This window comes from Balaenoptera ricei, chromosome 21 (genome assembly GCF_028023285.1).
Source record: "Balaenoptera ricei isolate mBalRic1 chromosome 21, mBalRic1.hap2, whole genome shotgun sequence".
NCBI classification, from domain to species: domain Eukaryota; kingdom Metazoa; phylum Chordata; class Mammalia; order Artiodactyla; family Balaenopteridae; genus Balaenoptera; species Balaenoptera ricei.
This window is the reverse complement of record NC_082659.1, coordinates 11,768,950-11,788,253: the sequence shown is the minus strand read 5'-3', so window position 1 is coordinate 11,788,253 and position 19,304 is coordinate 11,768,950. Positions and strand designations below refer to the sequence as shown.

The 19,304-nt window shown below is 53.4% G+C and overlaps 1 protein-coding gene and 1 long non-coding RNA gene across 2 annotated transcripts in view; both read right to left on the bottom strand.

Annotated features, from left to right (window-relative positions):
• Positions 1-698: 698 nt before the first annotated feature.
• Positions 699-14,179, bottom strand: LOC132356580 (uncharacterized). The gene is made up of 3 exons (XR_009499917.1): positions 14,096-14,179; positions 5,650-5,850; positions 699-891 (listed from the first exon to the last, which is right to left on the bottom strand). It is a non-coding gene; the product is annotated as an uncharacterized LOC132356580 (long non-coding RNA).
• A 306-nt stretch (positions 14,180-14,485) lies between these two features.
• ERICH1 (glutamate rich 1) overlaps positions 14,486-19,304 on the bottom strand; it is a 59,487-nt gene continuing 54,668 nt past the window's right edge. Inside the window, exon 7 of the mRNA XM_059909841.1 lies at positions 14,486-14,909. Within this exon, the coding sequence (XP_059765824.1) occupies positions 14,893-14,909 (17 nt within the window). The 3' untranslated portion in view covers positions 14,486-14,892. The remainder of the gene's footprint in view (positions 14,910-19,304) is intronic.

The following is a 19,304-nucleotide window of genomic DNA, read 5'->3' as shown; positions in this document are numbered from 1 at the left end:
CTGCAGCAAGGGTCCCTTTCCAGAGCTGGGCTTGCAGACTGTCCATGGGACTTGGAAGCCACCATGTTCAAGCCTGTATGTGGTGCCCGAGCTTCCTAACACCTCACATGTGGCTCTGGCGTGAAGGGTGCCCGCAAGCCCGGGGCTGGACCACTAGCTGCCTATCAGGACTTGGCGACCAAGAGAGGAAGGCAGACAGCGCCCCTTGACCAGCAGGGATATTCTTCACCACTTCTCACTCTTCCTGGCACTGGAGGCTCTCGGGGTTCCAAGGCAGTTTGGAGGGTATCGTCCTCAACACCCCATCTCATGGGGACCAGGCTGGCGAGGGGGAGGAGCTGCAGCAGCGGATCCAACACGGTTACTGATCTGGTTCCCAGGAACCTGGGCAGCCGAGAACTTAATGGAAATCACAGTGGACAGTAGTGAAATTAATGAACCCAATGGAAATCCCACACTCACCCATAAACACATGCAAAGCCTCCCCGGGAGGCCCCATTACTTTGTTTTGGGCTGAAATTACATCAGCCTACTGTGGTAATCCCAATTAGCATTCTGATTATGGGGTCTAGTTAGTTATGTAATTATCTTTATAATGGAAACAATTTTTAAAAATCAATTTGGTAGATAAGCTCTTTCACAATACGGAGTCAATGGGAGTAAAGCAGAGAAGATAAGGATCCTTATAGTTGAAACAGCAAAGAAGTGACTGCACGGGATCTTGTACCAGAAGGTTCTCAAAATGCTTGGCCATTGTCTTTGTCCAAACCGCGTGCACTGTGGGCTGGAAACCGCCGACAGAAATAAGTAGTCTTCCTCCAAGCTAAGCAGGGCTGGGAGAAGAGCAGGCTGAGAGTCTGTGAGCTGTGAGGTGGCCCTTCGGTTCTGCACCTGTGACATGGCGAGGCCACGTGTGACTTTATGGGCGTCACGTCCTGTGACTTGGATGCTCCTCACTGCCTTTACTCAATATCTAAGCCCCCCTTCTTCCCTGAAACGGACCCCTTAGCCCCTGTGACCATGAAGCATCAAGCAAGAGCCAACATATGAAAGATGGAGGAGTAGAAATCCACCAAGAGTTTGGGTTTCTAGTGATGTTGTTGAGGAGATGAACCAGCACAAGCCACCACCTGCTCCTTGACTTCTCGGTGAGACCAGAAGGGTCCACGTGGTGGCAGTCGACACATTTCTACACGACCTCTATGCTGCCCTCCGCTACTGTAGGATCCAGCAATTCTACTTCTGGGTACTTATCCAAAGAAAACGCAAACACTAGCTTGAAAAGATATATGCACCCCCATGTTCATAGCAGCACTATTTACAATAGCCAAGACATGGAAACAACCTAGGTGTCCACTGAGAGATACACGGATAAAGAAAATATGAGAGGCAGATAGATAGATAATAGATGATAGATAGATTAGATAGATGATAGATTAGATAGATGATAGATGGTAGATATAGATAGATAGATGGTAGATAGATGATAGATAGATAGATAAAGGAACATTGTCTATGCGTAAAAAACAAGGAAATCCTGCCATCTGCAATAATATAAATGGACCTTGAGGACATTATGCTAAGTAAAACAAGTCAGACACAGAAAGAGAAATACCATATGATCTCACTTATATGTGGCATCTAAAAAAGTCAAGCTCATGGAAGCAGAGAGTAGCATGGCAGTTGCCAGGGGCTGAGGCGGGGGGCGATGGGGAGACGTTGGTCAAAGGGCACAAACTTCCAGTTACAAGGCAAGTAAGTTCTGGGATCTAATGTCCAGCGTGGTGATTGTATGACTAATACTGTACTGTACACTTGCAAGTCGCTAAGAGAGCAGATCTTAAATGTTCTCACCACATGAAAAAGGTGATGATGTGAGGGCTGGGGGAACTAACTAACCCTAGTGCAGTACTTAGTTCACAGTGTACATGTGTGTATTAAACCGTCACGCTGTACACCTTAAATTTGCGTGTCGTATGTCAATAAAGCTGAAAAGAAAAAATACCCCCTCAAAAAAGATTTACTCCATGGGGTCTAGAAACTGCCATTTCCAGTAGGTGCAGGAGACCTAAGAGCTGGGTCGGGCGGGACGGGTGGAAACAGGCAGGGTGACAAAACATCCATGGCAAGAAGTGTCTCCAGGTCCCTTTGCTGGGATGAAAGCATTCTCCACTCCTGAGGTGCTTGCTTGTGAGTCAGGCCTCACGTGCACCAGCGCCTCAGCAGAGGGAGCTGGGCCCCCAGGAAGAGCAGACGGGGGGCGGGGGGGGGCCAGGGTCAGCAGGAGGCCGGAGGGTGCTGGGGAGGCCCCTGAAGGTCCTGGCCTGTGAGGTGGGAGGTGGCAGAGAGTGGAGGGTGGAGAAGCCCCAAGGAGCAGCCCACCTGCTGCAGGAGAGAGCGGGCGGGGGGCTGCGGCAGAAACCCCACGACACGCCCCCTCTTGGTCCTAGAGGCGCAGGTCCGAGATCAGGGTGTTGGCGTGTAGGTGGGGCCTCGTCCAGGTCGTGGACGTCCCCACGCACGGATGGAGGAGACACAGCTCACCCGTGTCTGCCATCAGAGCATGGACCCCATTCACCCAGGCCCCACACTCAAGACCTCACTGCCCCCAAGAGCCCCCCAAGATCCCCCCAAAACACATGGGGGTTAGGGTCTCAGATTCATGGATTTGGGGGGATGCACACATTCAGACCTCAGCAGCTGTTACACGTAAGCACCTGGTAAAGTCACAGGTTGACCTCGAGTTTGCAGGCTGGGGGTGATGCACCCCAACTCCATGGGGACAGGAGCTCCCAGGGACCCCGAGATCTCGCGCTCTGTGCCCTATTTTCTGGCTGTTCATCTGTGTCCTTTATCAAATCCTTATCATGTAAGGAGCCGATGGACGTGTTTCCCTGGGTTCTGAGCCCCCAGCACGGGGACATGAGCCCCAGCCTGGGAGCTCCCAAGTCTCCCGTTACTGGGAGTTTGATGGAGGCTCCATCACGTTACGAGGGTGCGATCCGTCATTAACTCAATCTCCAGCCCTCTCTTCTCCCTGGAGGATGAGGGTGGGGCTGGAAGTCCCAAGCCTCTGACCGTGGCTTGGTCCTCCTGGTGACCAGCCCTGTCCAGGACCACCGAGAGCTGCCTCGTTTGGACAAACATGCTCCCATCACCCAGGAAACCCCAGGGGGTTTAGGGGCTCTGTGTCAGGAAGTGGGGATAAAGACAAAATACCAGAGCAAAAGATGCTCCTGGCACTTTCATTGCTTACGAAATCATAGAGGTTTGGAAGCTCTGGCCAGGAGCTGGGCATGAAGAGTAATTATGTGCTTTTTATCATAACATCACAGAAGGTCAGGGGGCTGGTCCAGTGACTGGGGTGCAGTCTGGTCCAGAGCAGAGGCCAGGATGCACGGGAAGATGGGGGTCACCTTCTCCAAAGAACTCTTCCCTGATGACCCAGGTCCCCACCCCCAAAACCAACCAACCAGCCAACCCCCAGCTGGCTTACCCACCACCTCCTGTAAACCAGCTTCCAAAGTTCTCACACGACCGGGATGGCTTCTTAGAACAGCTAAGTTCAGGACTTCCCTGGTGGTGCAGTGGTTAAGAATCCTCCTGCCAATGCAGGGGACACGGGTTCGAGTCCTGGTCCGGGAAGATCCCACATGCCGTGGAGCAACAAAGCCCGTGCACCACAACTACTGAGCCTGCGCTCTAGAGCCCGTGTGACACAACTACTGTAGCCTGTGTGCCTAGAGCCTGTGCTCTGCAATGAAGAGTAGCCCCTGCTCACCTCAACTAGAGAAAGCCCGCATGCAGCAACAAAGACCCAACGCAGCCAAAAATAAATAAATAAATAAATAAAAAGAACAGCTAGTTCTACTAAATGTCTCACTTCTGATTAGCGGATTCTCTTAACCCCAAAAGCTGCTACCAAGAAAGAGAAATTCACTTCACAGCCTGGACCTGAAGTTACAAGAAAGGGCTTTGTAATCATAAGGCCTCTTCTCATAAACATCACAAATGGATTCAAAACCAAACTGCATTTACATGTTGAAAACCCAATGTTTCAAGTTTCCTGCTCATGAAACAATTCTCAAAAGGCGACTTTTCAGATGCACAAAGCCTGAGCCCGACTGAGGTCGATTTCTGAGTCCTGACTGCGAGGGCGGCCTCACAACTCGGGGGCCCTGGGCCCCTCCTCCTCAGGCCACAGTGCTGGTGGATGGCCAGTATCTTCAGAGGCAAAATGATAAACCACAGTCTCCTAGGTGGTAGGACTGGAAATGAACTAAGACTCCATCTCGCACACAATTTACTCACGAGAGCCCGGGGCCCAGAGGCCAAGGGGTACAGGCTTTGATTCTGGCCTGCAGTCCCAGGGTCCCCGCTCCCAAACCCCTTTCCGCGAAAGGAGGGCAGAGCGGGGCCCACCTCCCAGAGGGGCTGAGATGACCCGCGAGGGGTTTGGCCGCTGACCCCGTCCTGCGCATGTCCTCCAAGCTCAGGAACTGTCTTGTTACTGTTGGGGGTTGAATGGTGTCCCCCAAAGCTGTGGGGATCCTGCACCCGCACTGTGAACGTGACCCTACGCGGGGAGGGGTCTTTACACCTGCGCTCGAGTTAGAGGGGGTCCTGGCGGCGGGTCCTAATCCAGTGACGGGCAGACAGTGACACAGGGAGCGGGGGCGGGGAGGGGTCTGCGGCCGACAGCCCCCGGGGAGGCCCCCTGCCAGCACCGTGACCCCCTGACCCCGGCCTCCAGAGCAGAGGCAGAGAGACCGCACGCTCCCGCGTGGGCCCCGCCCACGGGGCCGTGTCCGGTCCCAGCAACACGCTTGGTGAACACCCGGGGCTCTCGGCCACCACCCGGGAGGGAACACGCAGCGACACACCTGGGCCCGAGGCGCCCACGCAGCCCCGACGCCTTGTTAATCTTTCCTCCTGCAGAAAAGTCACCTGGTCCCCAGGACGTGGCCCTCCCGGCACTGACTGGCGTCCAGGACACCCGCACAGATTCTGTCCCCTTCATCCGGCCCGAGGACGGAGCCCTGGGCTCAGTCCCACAGGCGTCCGTGTGGACTGCGCACCGGGGCTCCGAGCGCCCTGCCCGCACGCAGCGCTCGGCGATGAGGCGACTTCGCACCCGCGCTCCTGCTTCTGCAGCCAGTCACTGTGGTCCGCAGGGGCTCCAGCCTCCCTCCCTCCCCAGGTGCTGACACCCCCGGAGCCGCCGGGCTGGCCGCACCCTCCTGAGGCCCCCCGGAGCCCCGGCACGGTGCGCATACCCATGGCCTGGGTCCTCCCGCTCCCCCCACAAAGAATCACCCATCAGGCTCAAGGCCGAAGGAAACCAGCACGTGTCCCCCCGAAGGGCCTCTGTGACACAACTTCACTTTGAGCTGAAGCTGATTAAGGAGCAGCAAAGCAGGGAAAGCTCTCTTCTGCCCCAGCCCCCCACCCCGTGTCCCCCTCCAGGAGGGCTGCACGCTCACCTCCACCCGAGGCTCAGCCCAGAGCCTGCGCCGGAGCCCCTTCACCCCCTCACCCACCACCGTTCCCACCCTCGGAAGCTACACGCTGTCCCCCTGCTGTCACTTCTCTGCCTGTCTCGTTCCGGGTGAAAGCCGTGACACAGGCCGAGCTCTCCCAGGGACTCACCTCTGGGCCCAGGCGCTCGCGGGCATCTCACAGGCTCATAAATGCGCTCTCCTCCTGGAACCCGGCTCCATCTAGGGCCCGGCCGGGGCTCCACCCCCGCTCGTTTTCACCCTGGCGTCTCTGTGGCGTGGTCACCTTGCTCCCTCTTCCAGGCTGAAAACTCCAATCTATCTTATTGGATAAAACAGCTTCCTAGAAGAACTGAAACAGAGACACAGGAAGCAACGGTTTGAAAAGCACTTTGCACTAAGAATTTAATTCAGAGCCTCTGGGCTACAGCTCGGCACACACGAAATATCAAATAACCCGCCTGTCGTGGGCGTGGTGGGGGGTCATCGCATGAGCCGAAGGGGCTACCGCGACAGTGACCCAGGCGCTGGGCTTAGAAATAACCCCAGCTCTGAATTCCTTGGCTGTCTGCCCCTAATTACATGTCCTATTTCTTGACCCTATGTTTCCGGCTGAGGTTCCACGACGCTTAGAAGAACGATGACAAGTAACATCTGAGGAGCACGTCCTCTGTGCCTCGGCCGGGAAGCCCTCTAAGCCCCTTTGTAGGACGAGCCCGAGTGGCCGTCCTGGACACAGAGGAGGAGGTGCAGAGCTGGGCGTTTAGTCACAGATTCTTGAACGATGCTCCACGTAAATGAAGAGCCTGTATAGGGTGGGGGCTCACGAAATGGGGGCAGATGCTCTCTTTTAATACCAAAAGTGTGAATTCTTTGTATTTCAGCTGAACTTTTCATTCCCAGTTCCTCCCAGCAGCCGCTGACATGCAACCCCTGCAGGCCAACTGCAGCCCCTCGGGCGCAGGCTCTAAGGCACGTCCCGCCCTGGTCGGCACCCGGCCTGCCCCTCCCCGCCCCCTCCCCGCCCCCTCCCTGCTCCCAAGCACCAGCCAGACACCCTGGTCAGGGTGACTTGCCTCCTTCCATGGAGGCCCCCCACCTTTGAAGTAATGTGTGCAAACATCCTAGATATGTGACCGGTTCTCTCTACATAATGTTTTCTTGCTTGTGATCCTGAAAAACTACCAAACCCAAGGAACGAGCGTGAACGAGGTTTCTCGATAGAAGAGATTCGCTCTCCTCTTGTGAGCGTAAACAGAGCACGTGATTTCTGAGCTCCATGGAATTGGTGCTCTGCAGCCTTCGTTCCATCCTGGCCTCTGTTTCCGGTATTTGGTTTCATTTTGTTTGTGATGACAGTGAAGGGTGAGGAAGGCCGCCAGGGAGGAGGAGGCCCCAGGGAAGAGGGCGAGGCACCCAGGACAGAACCCTCGCCCCATCTGGCCACTGGTTCCTTGGGAACAGGACAGGATCTTTTCTTTCACTTTGGGTGTGGCTGGGACTGAAGTCCGTGCAATCTGATCTTGACAGAAGCCAACAAAAGCTTAATACAGTTCACATTTTAAAGTACGGGAAATTGTGTTATTTTTAATTTTCTTTAAAATCCCAGTTTTGTTTCAACCAAGAGTTCAAAGTAAGTGCTTCCAGGGTCAGGAGTGAGCGTTTGAGGGAAATGTGAAACTGGACAAAGTCCATTCACTTCTTCCGCCGTGCTCAGGGTCTGCCCTGCCCCTGTCACCCTTGTCACTCCCCCGAGGCCACCCCAGCTCGCTTCTGGGTGTGGCTGACGTTTCCTCAACCCCCGACAGGGGAGGCAGGGGACGAACATCTGCTCCAGTCTGTGATTTTACATTAAAACAGATACACTGCTGGACGCTGGTGGGCCATCTGCTGGAGCCTGACCGAGAGTTCAGTTTCAAGTTTCCAGGAATTAATTCTTGTGAAGGAAAGAGTCCTCAGCACGGTCTAAATGTGTTTGTAGTTGACAATGACAAAAAGGATGGGCTGCTCAGTACGTCCCTTGGGTAAATGTAACAGGGTTGACAGGCATCATTTTCAAAATTTAAAATTAAAAACACAAAGAAGAAACCCCCAAGTCTAATCTTGGAGGAAATGGATGCAAAGCACCGTTACATTTACATACAGTTGTAACTTGATGGCTTTAATTACCTGGTAAAAGGTTAATAGTTTGTACCCTAAAGCATCCTACAGGACCTTTTTTCAAAGATTATTCAAATGATAATTTAATAATATTGTCTGATTAATTGTACGAGGAGGGTGTCGTGTCTGCACTTTTTCAAAAAAATAATAAATTTATTTATTTATTTTTTGGCTGCGTTGGGTCTTCGTTGCTGCGCTCGGGCTTTCTCTAGTTGCAGTGAGCGGGGCTACTCTTCCTTGTGGTGCATGGGCTTCTCATTGCAGTGGCTTCTCTTGTTGCGGAGCAGGGGCTCTAGGCATGTGGGCTTCAGGGGTGTTGGCCCACTGGCTTTAGAGCACAGGCTCAGTAGTTGTGGCGCACATGCTTAGTTCCTCCACGGCATGTGGGATCTTCCTGGACCAGGGCTCGAACCCGTGTCCCCTGCATTGGCAGGCGGATTCTTAACCACTGCGCCACCAGGGAAGTCCTCGACATTTGTTTTAATTCCATCAAGGGAGCCGCAGCCTCTCACCTCCTCGCCTTTGCTGACCTAATTCCTACCCTCTCATGGGGGAAGCCTTCCCTCTTGTTTCTGATCCCCACGCCCTCCCCTGCGAGGCTCCCCCGGTCCTGCCCTCATCCCGTCAGAACGATCTGCACAAAGCCTCACTCGTCTCTCTGACAGCGCTGACTCCTGCTTTTCCAAGAGGCTCCCCTTGTAGTTTGGTTTTCCCAGAAGATATATTACTTTTACCTTAAGTTTCTGTCTTTTGCCCGAAGTCCTCTGGGCTTCTTGAAAGGCTTTCAGGGAATGCTGGGCGGTGCAGACTTACTGCCCAGGACCCCACGGCCAGCCCGCCCCCCACCCCAGGAGAGCCCAGGAGGAGCCAGGAGACCCGGGGGCAGAACACGCCTCCCCCCAGCCCCCAGCACTGGCCTCTTTGGCACGAGGGCCATTGTGAGCTGAAGGCGACTGGGGAGCAGCGGCTCCCCGTCCCCACTTTCCTAGAAGCAGGACAGAAATGTCCACTTGTAATGTGTCTTCCACCCCCGTAGCAGGAAGAGGACGCCTTCTAGACTCTTCATCCCCGGAGACACATCCAGACTCTCACCAGCCCAGGGAGGCACAGAGGAATCTACACGGCAAACCTACGCCCTCCTTATCTGCACTCATTTCCCCATAGGCTCACCATCCCAGGTTGCTGCCCTTTCCTTGTCTTGTCACTTCTCTGCAAATCCCCTGTTCTTTGTTCAAATGAGTCGAGTTCTAACCACCCCTCTGAGCTCCTCACTGCTGGGTTTTCCTGAGTGTGTCTGTGTCTGCGTATGTGCATGTGTGCACGCATGTGTGTGTCTCTCTGCACGTCTGCGTGCATCTGTGTGTGTGAGCGTGCATGTATCTGTGTGCATGTTTGTGTCTGTGTGTGCGTGTGTCTGTATGTGTGTCTGTGTGCATGCGTGTGTGTGCATGCGTGTCTGTGTGTGCGTGTCTGTGTGTGCGTGTGTCTGTATGTGTGTCTGCGTGCATGTGTGTCTCTGGGTACGTGTCTGTGCGTGCGTGCGTGTGCGTGTCAGTGTACATGTGTCTCTGTGTGTCTGTGTGTGCGCGTGCGTGTCTGTGTGCATGTGTGTCTGTGTGCCTGCGTGTGTACATGTGTGTCTGTGGGTGCGTGTGTGTGTGCGTGTGCATGTGCACGTGGGTGTCTGTGTGTGCGTGTCTGTGTGTGTGTGTCTGCACATGTGTCTGTGTGCATGTCTGTGTGTGTCTGTGAGTGTGCGTGTGTGTGTGCGTGTCTGTGTGCGTGCATGTGCATGTGTTTGTGCGTGCATGCACGTGTGTGTGCGCGCGCGCGTGTGTGTGTGTGTGTGTGTGTGTGTGTGTGATCACCTCTTAGGAGACTCTGTTTGTTTCCTCTTGTCAATCTGTCTTTTGCAGGTTTAACTTCCGGGCCCCAGCGCAGAACCCGGGAGCTGAGAGGAAAAGCTTTTTCCCTCCCCTGCATCCTCAACAAGCACTTCCTGGACACTGGGGGTCCTCGTGAAGGCCTGGGGGGCATGAACGTGTAAGACCGAGTGTCCTCCAGAGACCAGGCTCAGGCTGCACCTGCAGCCCCGGCGCTGCCCCTCTGCCCACGGATGAGCTGGTCCACAGGGCACGCTGGCTGCTGGGTCCCCAGACACGACTCCAGCTCTTCCTGGCTCTCTCGGCCACCCACACCCACCCATGTCCCCTGCGTCCCCTCCCCTCCGACAAGGCCCCTCCCAGGCTCTGCCACAGGGCTAACACAGAGCAAGGGCAGGAAAAATCTCTGGGGCACAAAGCATACCTCTGCAAGTTGGGAGAGAGGGGCAGGCAGAAGACAAACTGCTGAGAAAACTCAGGAACGATACCACCTGCCCCAGGACACAGCTCGGCTGCAGCCACCCAGCTCGTGTGGGGTCTCCGGAGCGTCTCACCAAGATGTCTCTGCAACGTCTGACTTCTTCCCTCTTGTTCATGTACTGAAATGTGGGTCCCTGAGTCCCCTTTTCAATGCCGATTAGTAATTTTATGAATAAAGGTTGATTTTTTCCTAATTCCAAATGGTACATGCATAGATAACATACATCTTATAAAAAAAAAGAAAATGCATATTGAAAACATGAGTGGCATCTGATGGAACATATTTGAAAGAGTCAACAATTTGCCAACTTGGCCGATGTGGTGTTTTGATTCCCGCTAGTTACAGATTCCCTTCAGGCACGGTCACATCAGGCCGCTGAGAAGGCTGCAAACCAGGAAACCAGACGCCATCTGCCCTCTGTGCTCCCAGGCTGTCCCTGCAGAGCCTGGGCTGCAGCTGGGCCTCGGCGTGGGCCCTGGTCTGAGGCACACGTGTACGTTCTCAGGAAGAGAAGCAGCACGGGCTCTGCTATTCGTCTTGGCCTAGATTTTCTAACAGATTAGGCCTCTGTGTCTCTAGACAGGAGACTGCACTCTGTGACTTACAGTAATAAATTCTATTTTATTCTCACATTCACACATCCCAAAGCTGCAGGCATGCTGTAAGTGAATCAAACACAGCAAATAATAATTAAGCCTGCAGAGAAATTTATGTGTGTATTAGCATAGCCAGGAGTCTCGGAATCTTTTGACATTTAAAAAATCTAATACGAATTTCGTTAGTTTTCTTTTGCCCTTCGCTCACATGGACTTCAAGTTTTACAAAGTGCGGATTTCATGTTTCAAATTATGAGTGCTCTGGTGTACCAAATACCCACCTACATTGAGTAGCTCACTCTTTTCTTTGTTGAGGTTGGTTGTCTGGTTGTGGCGTTTGTTGTGTGGTTGTGTTGTGTGGTTGGTTGCATATTTGCTTGTGTGGTTGGCTGGTTGTACAGCTGGCTGGTTGGTTGTGTGACTGGCTGTTTGAGTGGCCGTGTTGTTGGTTGGTTTAGTTGGTTGTGTGGTTGATTGGTTGTGTGATTGGCTGGTTGAGTGATTGATTGGCTAGTTGAGTGGCTGTTGTTGGTTGGTTTAGTTGGTTGTATGGTTGGTTGGTTGTGTGACTGGCTGGTTGAGTGGCTGTGTTGTTGGTTGGTTTAGCTGGTTGTGTGGTTGGTTGGTTGCTCCTTTGTTTCTAGGACCCCAGCTGCTGAATTAATCATGCTGCTCACTTTACCCCACACGACCACTCCTGCTCTGTGCGAGCTCCCTGGCTATTGTCATTCATCCTCTTTTCCCCACTCCCTCTCCCCTCTCTACCATGTGTCTTTTTACTTGAATACATTCTTGCAAAATTTCTACTATTGTTTTATGAGCATGCATTTTTATGAAAACGTTTCTTACTTTTCCTCTTAGCTCTCCACCTGTGAGGCTACAGGTCCATCTGATTTGTCCCTTTCAACACGCACACTGTGGCCTGGTCTGCAGGTGGACACCAAGCAGCCTCCTGCTTGCAGCCACCACCAGCAGCTCTGAAGCGAGGATCTTCGTGCATGAGCTCAAGGACCCACGTGAACCTCCCTGAGTGACACGCCCGAAGGCAGAGCGGCAGAGTCATAAGTGAGGCCTGTGCTTGATTAAAGTAGTGCTTGGACCCTGTCCAGGCTGTCCTGTCCTGCCCACCCGTCCTGCAGCCGTGCACAGCCCAACACCCTCTCCAACACCTGGCCCGACCCAGCTGTCTAAACTCTCCTGGTTGCTTTTGTTTTTTCTCCCATGAGACTTACAAGTTCTGTGTGCTCAGCTCTGGGATTTCTGTGCAGTTTGCTTCCCGTGCTTTGGAACGGATGGTCCTCCTGGGTTTGACTGCCCGTCCTGTTTCTGTTAGTCTCGGCTCCTGGTTCCTGTCTCTCTCTTCTGGTCCACAGCCCCTCAAGCCCTGCCCTCCCTCCACACGACCTGCGCTGAGTCCCCGGCCTCCAACCACTCATCCAGTCAGTAAGGTTCATCGAGTCTTGCTGTGCGCCAACCCCCCGACCACAGTACTGAGGACACAATGTAAACAGCAGACCTCCCGGAGGGCCCTGGCATCTGCAGGCGGGCACAGTGGGACATCACACAGACACACACACACAGTTAGACGTGGTAGGAGCCGTGAAGGACAAGTTTGGGGGCTGGCAGAGCCGGGGACTAGCTGGGAGCCCTGGGGTGTGATGAGGAAGTGTTCTGAGGGATGGGCAGCAAGCAGCGAACAAGGCAGACACCCTGATGCCATGTTGTGAGGGTGGGAGCCTTGCTCTTAGCTGTACCTGGTTCCATCCAGGGAACCTCTGCTTTTTCTCCTCCAGAGACTCAAGCTCCGTCTTTGCAGGGATAAGAAAGGTGCAGTCACTGGGCGGCACAGAGCTGGGGAGGGGCCTCAGGGGTCAGAGCTTCTTAACTGACCATTAAAGGATCCTCCTTATTTCAGTGGTGACCTTCACCTTCTCTACAGAACCTGATGTTGCCAAATCTTGAGCGTCTGGGCTTAGTCAGCTTGGGCTGTGTCTTAGTCTGTTCAGGCTGCTGTAACAACGTACCACAGACTGGGGCCTTATAAGCAACAGATGTCTGCTTCTCAGTCCTGGAGGCTGGACATCCAAGATCAAGGTGTCAGCAAGGTGTAGTGGTGAGAGCTTCCTGGTTCACAGATGGCGTCTTCTCCCTGTGTCCTCACGTGGAGGAAGGGCTGGGGGCCCTGTGGGGTCTCTGTTAGAAGGACACTAATTCCATTCATGGGGGCTCCACCCTCATGACCTCATCACCTCCCAAAATGTCCCCCCCAAAACCATCACATGGGGGCTAGGATTCAATATATGAATTTTCGAGGGACATAAACATTCAGACCATAGCAAGTTGCTGTAATAAAACACCAAAGATGAATTTGGGGTGGCGGGGGGGACAATCAGCTCATAACATGGGCTATTCTTCTGAGTAAACTGTGTTGGTTCTTATTTTTTGTACCAATAGACCAGGATTAGATTTTCCAGATCTGCCATCCCCATCACTGTAAGTCGTGAATTTGTGCCTTTAAAAAACCTCTTCACTGTGTTTTGGGAGGACTTCAGAGGGAGGGGGAGCTGTCTGTAAATATCTGAACACCAATTCTGAGCTTTCTTCCACGACATCCATTCCCGTCGGCCTTGCATTTGCATCGGGGACAGCTGACCGGTCCAGCTTCTGCACAAGACACTCACGTCTGTCCCGATCACAACTGAACCCTTAGCCCGTTCCCATCGAGCACGGTGGGCTGGGGCCCCGTGTGACCTGGAAGGAGGGAGGGTGGGGGACGTCTGGTCTATGGCTGGCTGCGCTCACACCTGGCGTCCGACCAGGCCCCTCGGCCACTCCTCCTGTGAGGACAGGTCCCCCAAGAAAGGGGCAGGCTCAGGACCTTTGTGCACGACGCCCCCTCCAGGCAGGCCTGGTTCCGAGGAAGAGCCCATCTCTGTTCTCCCCAAATTGTGGGCAGGGGGGAAAATGATTCCGACCTTTGGCCACATCGGTCTGTCCCGCCCCTGTGAGACCCTCTTCCTGATGAGCCCAAGGGCAGGGTGGCTTGCTGCGGCTGCAGCGGGTGTGATACTGTGAGGTAACATTTGGTTTCCGTCCCAAGTTCCTGACACAAGAGCCTCGGATTCTCCAGAGTGATGAGTGACTTTTTATAAGTAATGAGGTGACTGCTGGTGAGGCCCCAGGGCTTCAGGATGGGGGTTGGTGGCCAGAGGAACCCTCCTGTGATTACAGGGTTGGAATTTTCAGCCCCAACCCGACCTCCCTGCGGAGAGCGGATGGGGAGAGAAAAGAGCTCCTCCTCCCCACCTCCCTCCCCATCCTTTCCTTAGGGTTACATCATTGTTCTCTTTAATGCTTAAATTTTTCCAAATCTGGCCACTGGGAGACTCTTGAAGCTGGCTTTTCTGTCATTTTGATAAGTCCTTTTACATTTTTGAGCAATTACTTGCTTCCTGGAACAAGATACTCTGGACTCACCTTGTACTTTTCCTGCTCCACGCCTGGAACCGGCCATTTCTCCAAGGAGCCTGGTTAATTCCGGGCAGAAGGTGGGCAGCAGTGGTTCTTAAACTCTGCCTCTCAGGAGCCCCTGACATGCTGGAAAGGTATTGAGGACACTGTGAGCTGTGCTTGTGTGTATATGACTATAAACATTTACCACGCTAGAAATTAAACAGAAATTTAAAAACATGTATTCATTCATTTTAAAAGAACAATAATAAACCCCTCATATGTTAACACAAATAATGCATTTTAGTGAAAAATAACTACACTTTTCAAAACAAACTCTTTAGCAAATTTACTACAGAATGGAAAAAGAGAGGAAGGAGTATGTTAATATTCTTCCCTGATAATTATGGATACTTTTTATACAACAGCCAACCTCAACAAGTTGAGGTTTCTTTTTTTTAATTTAAATTTATTTATTTAATTTATTTATTTTTGGCTGCGTTGGGTCTTCGTTGTTGCGCGCGGGCTTTCTCTAGTTGCGGCGAGCGGGGGCTACTCTCTGTTGCGGTGCGTAGGCTTCTCACTGCGGTGGCTTCTCTTGCTGCAGAGCACAGGCTCTTGGTGCGTGGGCTTCCGTAGTTGTGGCACGCAGGCTCAGTAGTTGTGGCTCGCGGGCTCTAGAGCGCAGGCTCAGTCGTTGTGGCGCATGGGCTTAGTTGCTCTGCAGCATGTGGGATCTTCCCGGACCAGGGCTTGAACCCATGTCCCATGCATTGACAGGCGGATTCTTAACCACTGTGCCATCAGGGAAGCCCCGAAGTTTCTTAAAGGTTGGTGGCAGCTGGAATATGAAATCATGTCAATAATTGTGATGGATATGAGGTTTCCAAAATTCAAGGTTTCATGTGAAGATTTGAATTTTGTCACTGGCAACAAGTACTATCAGTACGCATTATCTATCACACAATATATAACATTGTTATCTCTCACACAATATATAACGTTGTATACGCTGCATGTAATACACAATACTGTATATAACATATAATGCATGTATGTGCATATAAATATACACGTGTATATATATAATTTGTCTTTAACCATTGCAGATGTAAACTCAGGATGGGTTCCTAGGCACGAGCCCTTGCTGGGTTATTTCTAGACCACTCTCCGCAGTGCCCTGTGTCTCCCACCAGCCACGTGGTGACCCTCTTGTCCCTCACAGCCTCATCAGCAAAGTTTTTGTCTGTGGCTAAGTGTTTGAATTTCTTTGCAATCTGATTTGTGAGAACGGTTCAAGCAAACTTTTCTTTAATAATAAAAAAAAACAACATTTATTTATTCAGCTGTGTTGGGTCTTAGTTGTGGCACGTGGGATCTTGTTGCAGCACGCGGGATCTTGTTGCAGCACGCGGGCTTCTCTCTAGTTGTGGCGTGCAGGCTCTAGAGTGCGCGGGCTCAGTAGTTGCCACGTGTGGGCTTAGTTGTCCCGTGGCATGTGGGATCTTGGTTCCCAGACCAGGGATTGAACCCACGTCCCCTGCATTGGAAGGCAGATTCTCAACCACTGGACTGCCAGGGAAATCCCCAAGCAAACTTTTGGTTCTGCGTATTTCCCCTCCCCGGGCCAGCCAACCGAAAACTTGTCACGATTGTGTTTTTCATCATTTTCCTTCTCATCTGCATTGACGACGCTAGTGTGCCCCTCCACCAAAAAAACTACTCAGTTGGGCTAAAAGAGGATCAAACATTTGAGAACAAGGACAACAAGCCTTTTCAGAGCATCTGCGCCCTCCCCCGGCTGGGTGGCCTGCGAGCGCCCAGCGCCTCCCTGCCTGGGGGTCTCCATCCGTCCTGACACCAGAATGTCTGAACCAGGACCGAATGTCAGGTGCACCCCGTGAGCCCCGTGCACCCTGCTGTAGTCCCCTGCGTCACGGCGCTGCCCATGTGCCTGGCTCTGTCTCTTCCTGCTACTGCTGTGACGTCACAGCTGCTCAGGACTGGATGAAACAGAGGGAATTCTGCCTGCTGGTCCTTCCTCTTTCTTCCCAAGAGCACAATTATCCCTTATTTGAGAGGGTGTCTTTTTCAGTCTCTGCCCACAGTTCCCCCAACTCTGCAGGGAGCTCCACGTCTGGATTCAGTGGCGGAGACTCTGGATTCTCCTGACCCTCCACAGCCCCACCCAGGCCCTGACCCCATAATTGTGGACCCAAGACCCTGTGCTTAAGGTGGACCAGCACTTGCCCTTGGCTTAAACATCACAATGGCTCAACCTGAATCGCCACGCGTCACAGATGGAGGGAGGGCCCTCGCCATATCTCCAGGGGCTGTGCTTTCTCAGCCCCGGGGGTGCAGGCCTCGCCTGGCGGGAAAGAATGAGACTGGCTCGCCCTGACCTCTGGGGGCTCCATGGTGTCACCCGTGGGCCCGGAAAGCGTGGTGGGCCGGCCCTGAGAGGCTCCGTCATCCCCTCTGCTGTGGGGCACCCGGAGCCCCTTCCAGCCTCTCTGGGCACCGGGCACCATGGACCAGCCCTCTCTTCCCCAGCCCCCCTCCCCACCTCCTGAGCCTCATCGCTCTGTTTGCCTCTTTCTCCCCTGTTCTCCCACCGCCCATATGGACGCACCTGCGAGAGCCCTAACCCCTGTGTGACTTTTCAGGAGGTGGGCCTTTGGGGGGAGATTGAGGTCAGATGAGGTCACAGGGTGGATCCTGCTCTGATGGGGGTGCTGGGGTCCCCTCTCCCCACAGAGGAAAGGCCACGTGAAGACACAGAAGGGGTGTCTCCAGGCCAGTAAGAGGCCCCACGGGACCCGCCAGGCTTGGGGCCTGGGCCTTCGGCCTCCGGAATGGAGGGGATCAACGTCTGTCTGGCACCTGGTGGCCCGCAGGAGATGCCGGCTTCTTCGTGAGGCATCCTGATGGCTGGCCCGCCATCCCCGGGCCCTGCACCCAGGCTGCACTTTTTCCTCTTCCTCACCCGCCATCACCCCGCTCGCTCCGAATAATTAAATGTGGGCCAAGTTCTACTCATGAGCAGAGCAGGCAGGAAACTGTCATTTTCCTATTGTCAGTTTGCCAAGGCCCACTTCAGCCAAATCAAGACTATTAAATCACCCTTCACAAGAGCTGAAGTGGGGTATCTATTCCGTGGAGTCCTCGGGTTCACACTCAGAGCCTTCAGGGGACAGATGACCAGGAAAGGGAATCACACGTGCAGACTTTTCTTTTCCAGGAGTTTTAAGAGGGCTTCTCACCGCATGTCATCCGTGGCCTCGGTGCTGGAGACGCAGGTGTGACAAAGCGACCTGGGCTCCGTTCTTCAGCTCTGGCCTTGGCCCGAGGACTCAGGTTCCATACAACCCTGTCGGCCCGTGTGGCGCTGACTCCACACACCGCCCACCTGCGCCAGCACATTTTCTGCCTGAAAACAGACTTTCCCCCAAAAGGCAGCACAGACTCCCCTCTTCTGCACCCAGAAGATGCGGGGTCCCCGAAGCAGCTCCGATGGATGTGCCGGGGTGAGAGATCCCGCAGGCGGGCAAGGGGCGGTTCACCCCACACAGGGCTCGGCCACTGCCGTGCAGTGGGCAGCCTGTCTGTCTGCAGCGTTGGCGCACAATCCTTTTCCCATCTTTGGTCGTGGTCTCCCGGTATTTCCCCCTCCCGACCTGACGGTGACTCAGCAACACGACTGACGTTGCCATGGGGATTGATTTTCAGAAAAGGTGAACAGTTCTTGGCACAAAAGGGGGTGCTACATCCCCCATGTGTATGACAGACCATGGCACTCCAGGAAATACTGCAGTTGTGTGAAAACCGCCTTGTGTTTATACGTGAAAACAGAGGTGGTGCTGAGCTCAGATCGCTGTAAACAGCTTTCTCACCTGCATACCTGTCGCTGGAACACCTGCAGGTCAGGTGGCATCTGGGGAAACTGCACGAGGGCCGTCCTGCTTGGTGGTTGGTCTCTTCCCCCTCTCCTAAACGCCGACTGGCCACCCGATTTCTCTGATGTCCAGAGAGTCCCCCCAGGTTACAAGGCTTCCCTTGCGGGGTTCAGCCCCCCAGGCAGAGCTACTGCAAGGATCCTTTAGGAACTAATATTCTTTGGGAGGAGAAATATTTTTACAAAGTTCAGCACCTCCTTTAATACGGTTTCAGTTTCTTTCCCTCAAACACATAACCTTTTACTTATTAAATTCAAGTAAAATGAGCTGAAATGCCTGTTAGTTTTAATAGACTCATCTTCGTTTGAGTCTTTTATTATAAAATTCTTCCCAACCATCGGCGTGGCTGTCATCCTTCCAGGCCTATCATGTTCAGCAAAATTAACCATCTTTGTTTTTGTGTGGTGGGACTTAGGGAGTAATATTTTACTTCCTTAGCTGTACTTTTTTGCATTGCTTTAATTTTTAACAGTATAAAAATAACATTTCTTAAAAGCAAGAAACAGGGAGTTCTTTGAGCCTCCGAGGTGCCAGCCTGGGGGGCTGCCTTGTGCGCAGGCGCCGTGAGGGGCTGGGCCGCCTGAGCCTGCTCGGTCCCAGGACTCCCCTGGTGCTCCTGTCAGCCTTGACCCTTGGCTGCTCTGGGACACTTGCCCCCGTCCTGCTGGCTGGAGCCGTGGTCACCTTGGCTCTCTGGCAGCTCATCTTCAGTTCTGGCTTCACCTGGCTTTGTCCTTTCCAGCTGGGAGTGCTCTCGAGACAAAGTCCTTAAAATCAATCCGCTCCACGGCCTCCACCGGTTTTCCTCTGGAGCACTGGGCTGGGATTAACCTTTCAGGCCCGAGCCTGGCGCCGAGTGCAGCAAAGCCAGCCTTGCCGGGGACAATGTCTGACGCTCCCTCAGGCGCTGTACTGTCAGCGTCCACTCAGACCTGCGGAAGACCCCTCTCACTCCCGGTGATCTGCTAGGGTTTTGGTCACGACTCACCCATGTGGCAACAATGCACAGCAGCTGGCTGGCCCCAGGGCACAAACGGGACACTGGCTCCTGTTCATCCATGTAGCCCAGCACCCAGCACTGCCCTGGGATGTTTCTGAATCACACATGATAAGTGCATCAACTAACGGGGCCACATTTAGGGGGACAGTCAGGTACAAGGATGGTGCCAGGGTGCAAAAGGCCATTTCAGGACGCTCCCAAGCCACTAAAGAAAGTGACAACTGTCTAAGACCAGGATATCATATGCATGCAGGCACCATCAGATCACACGTGCTGTGTG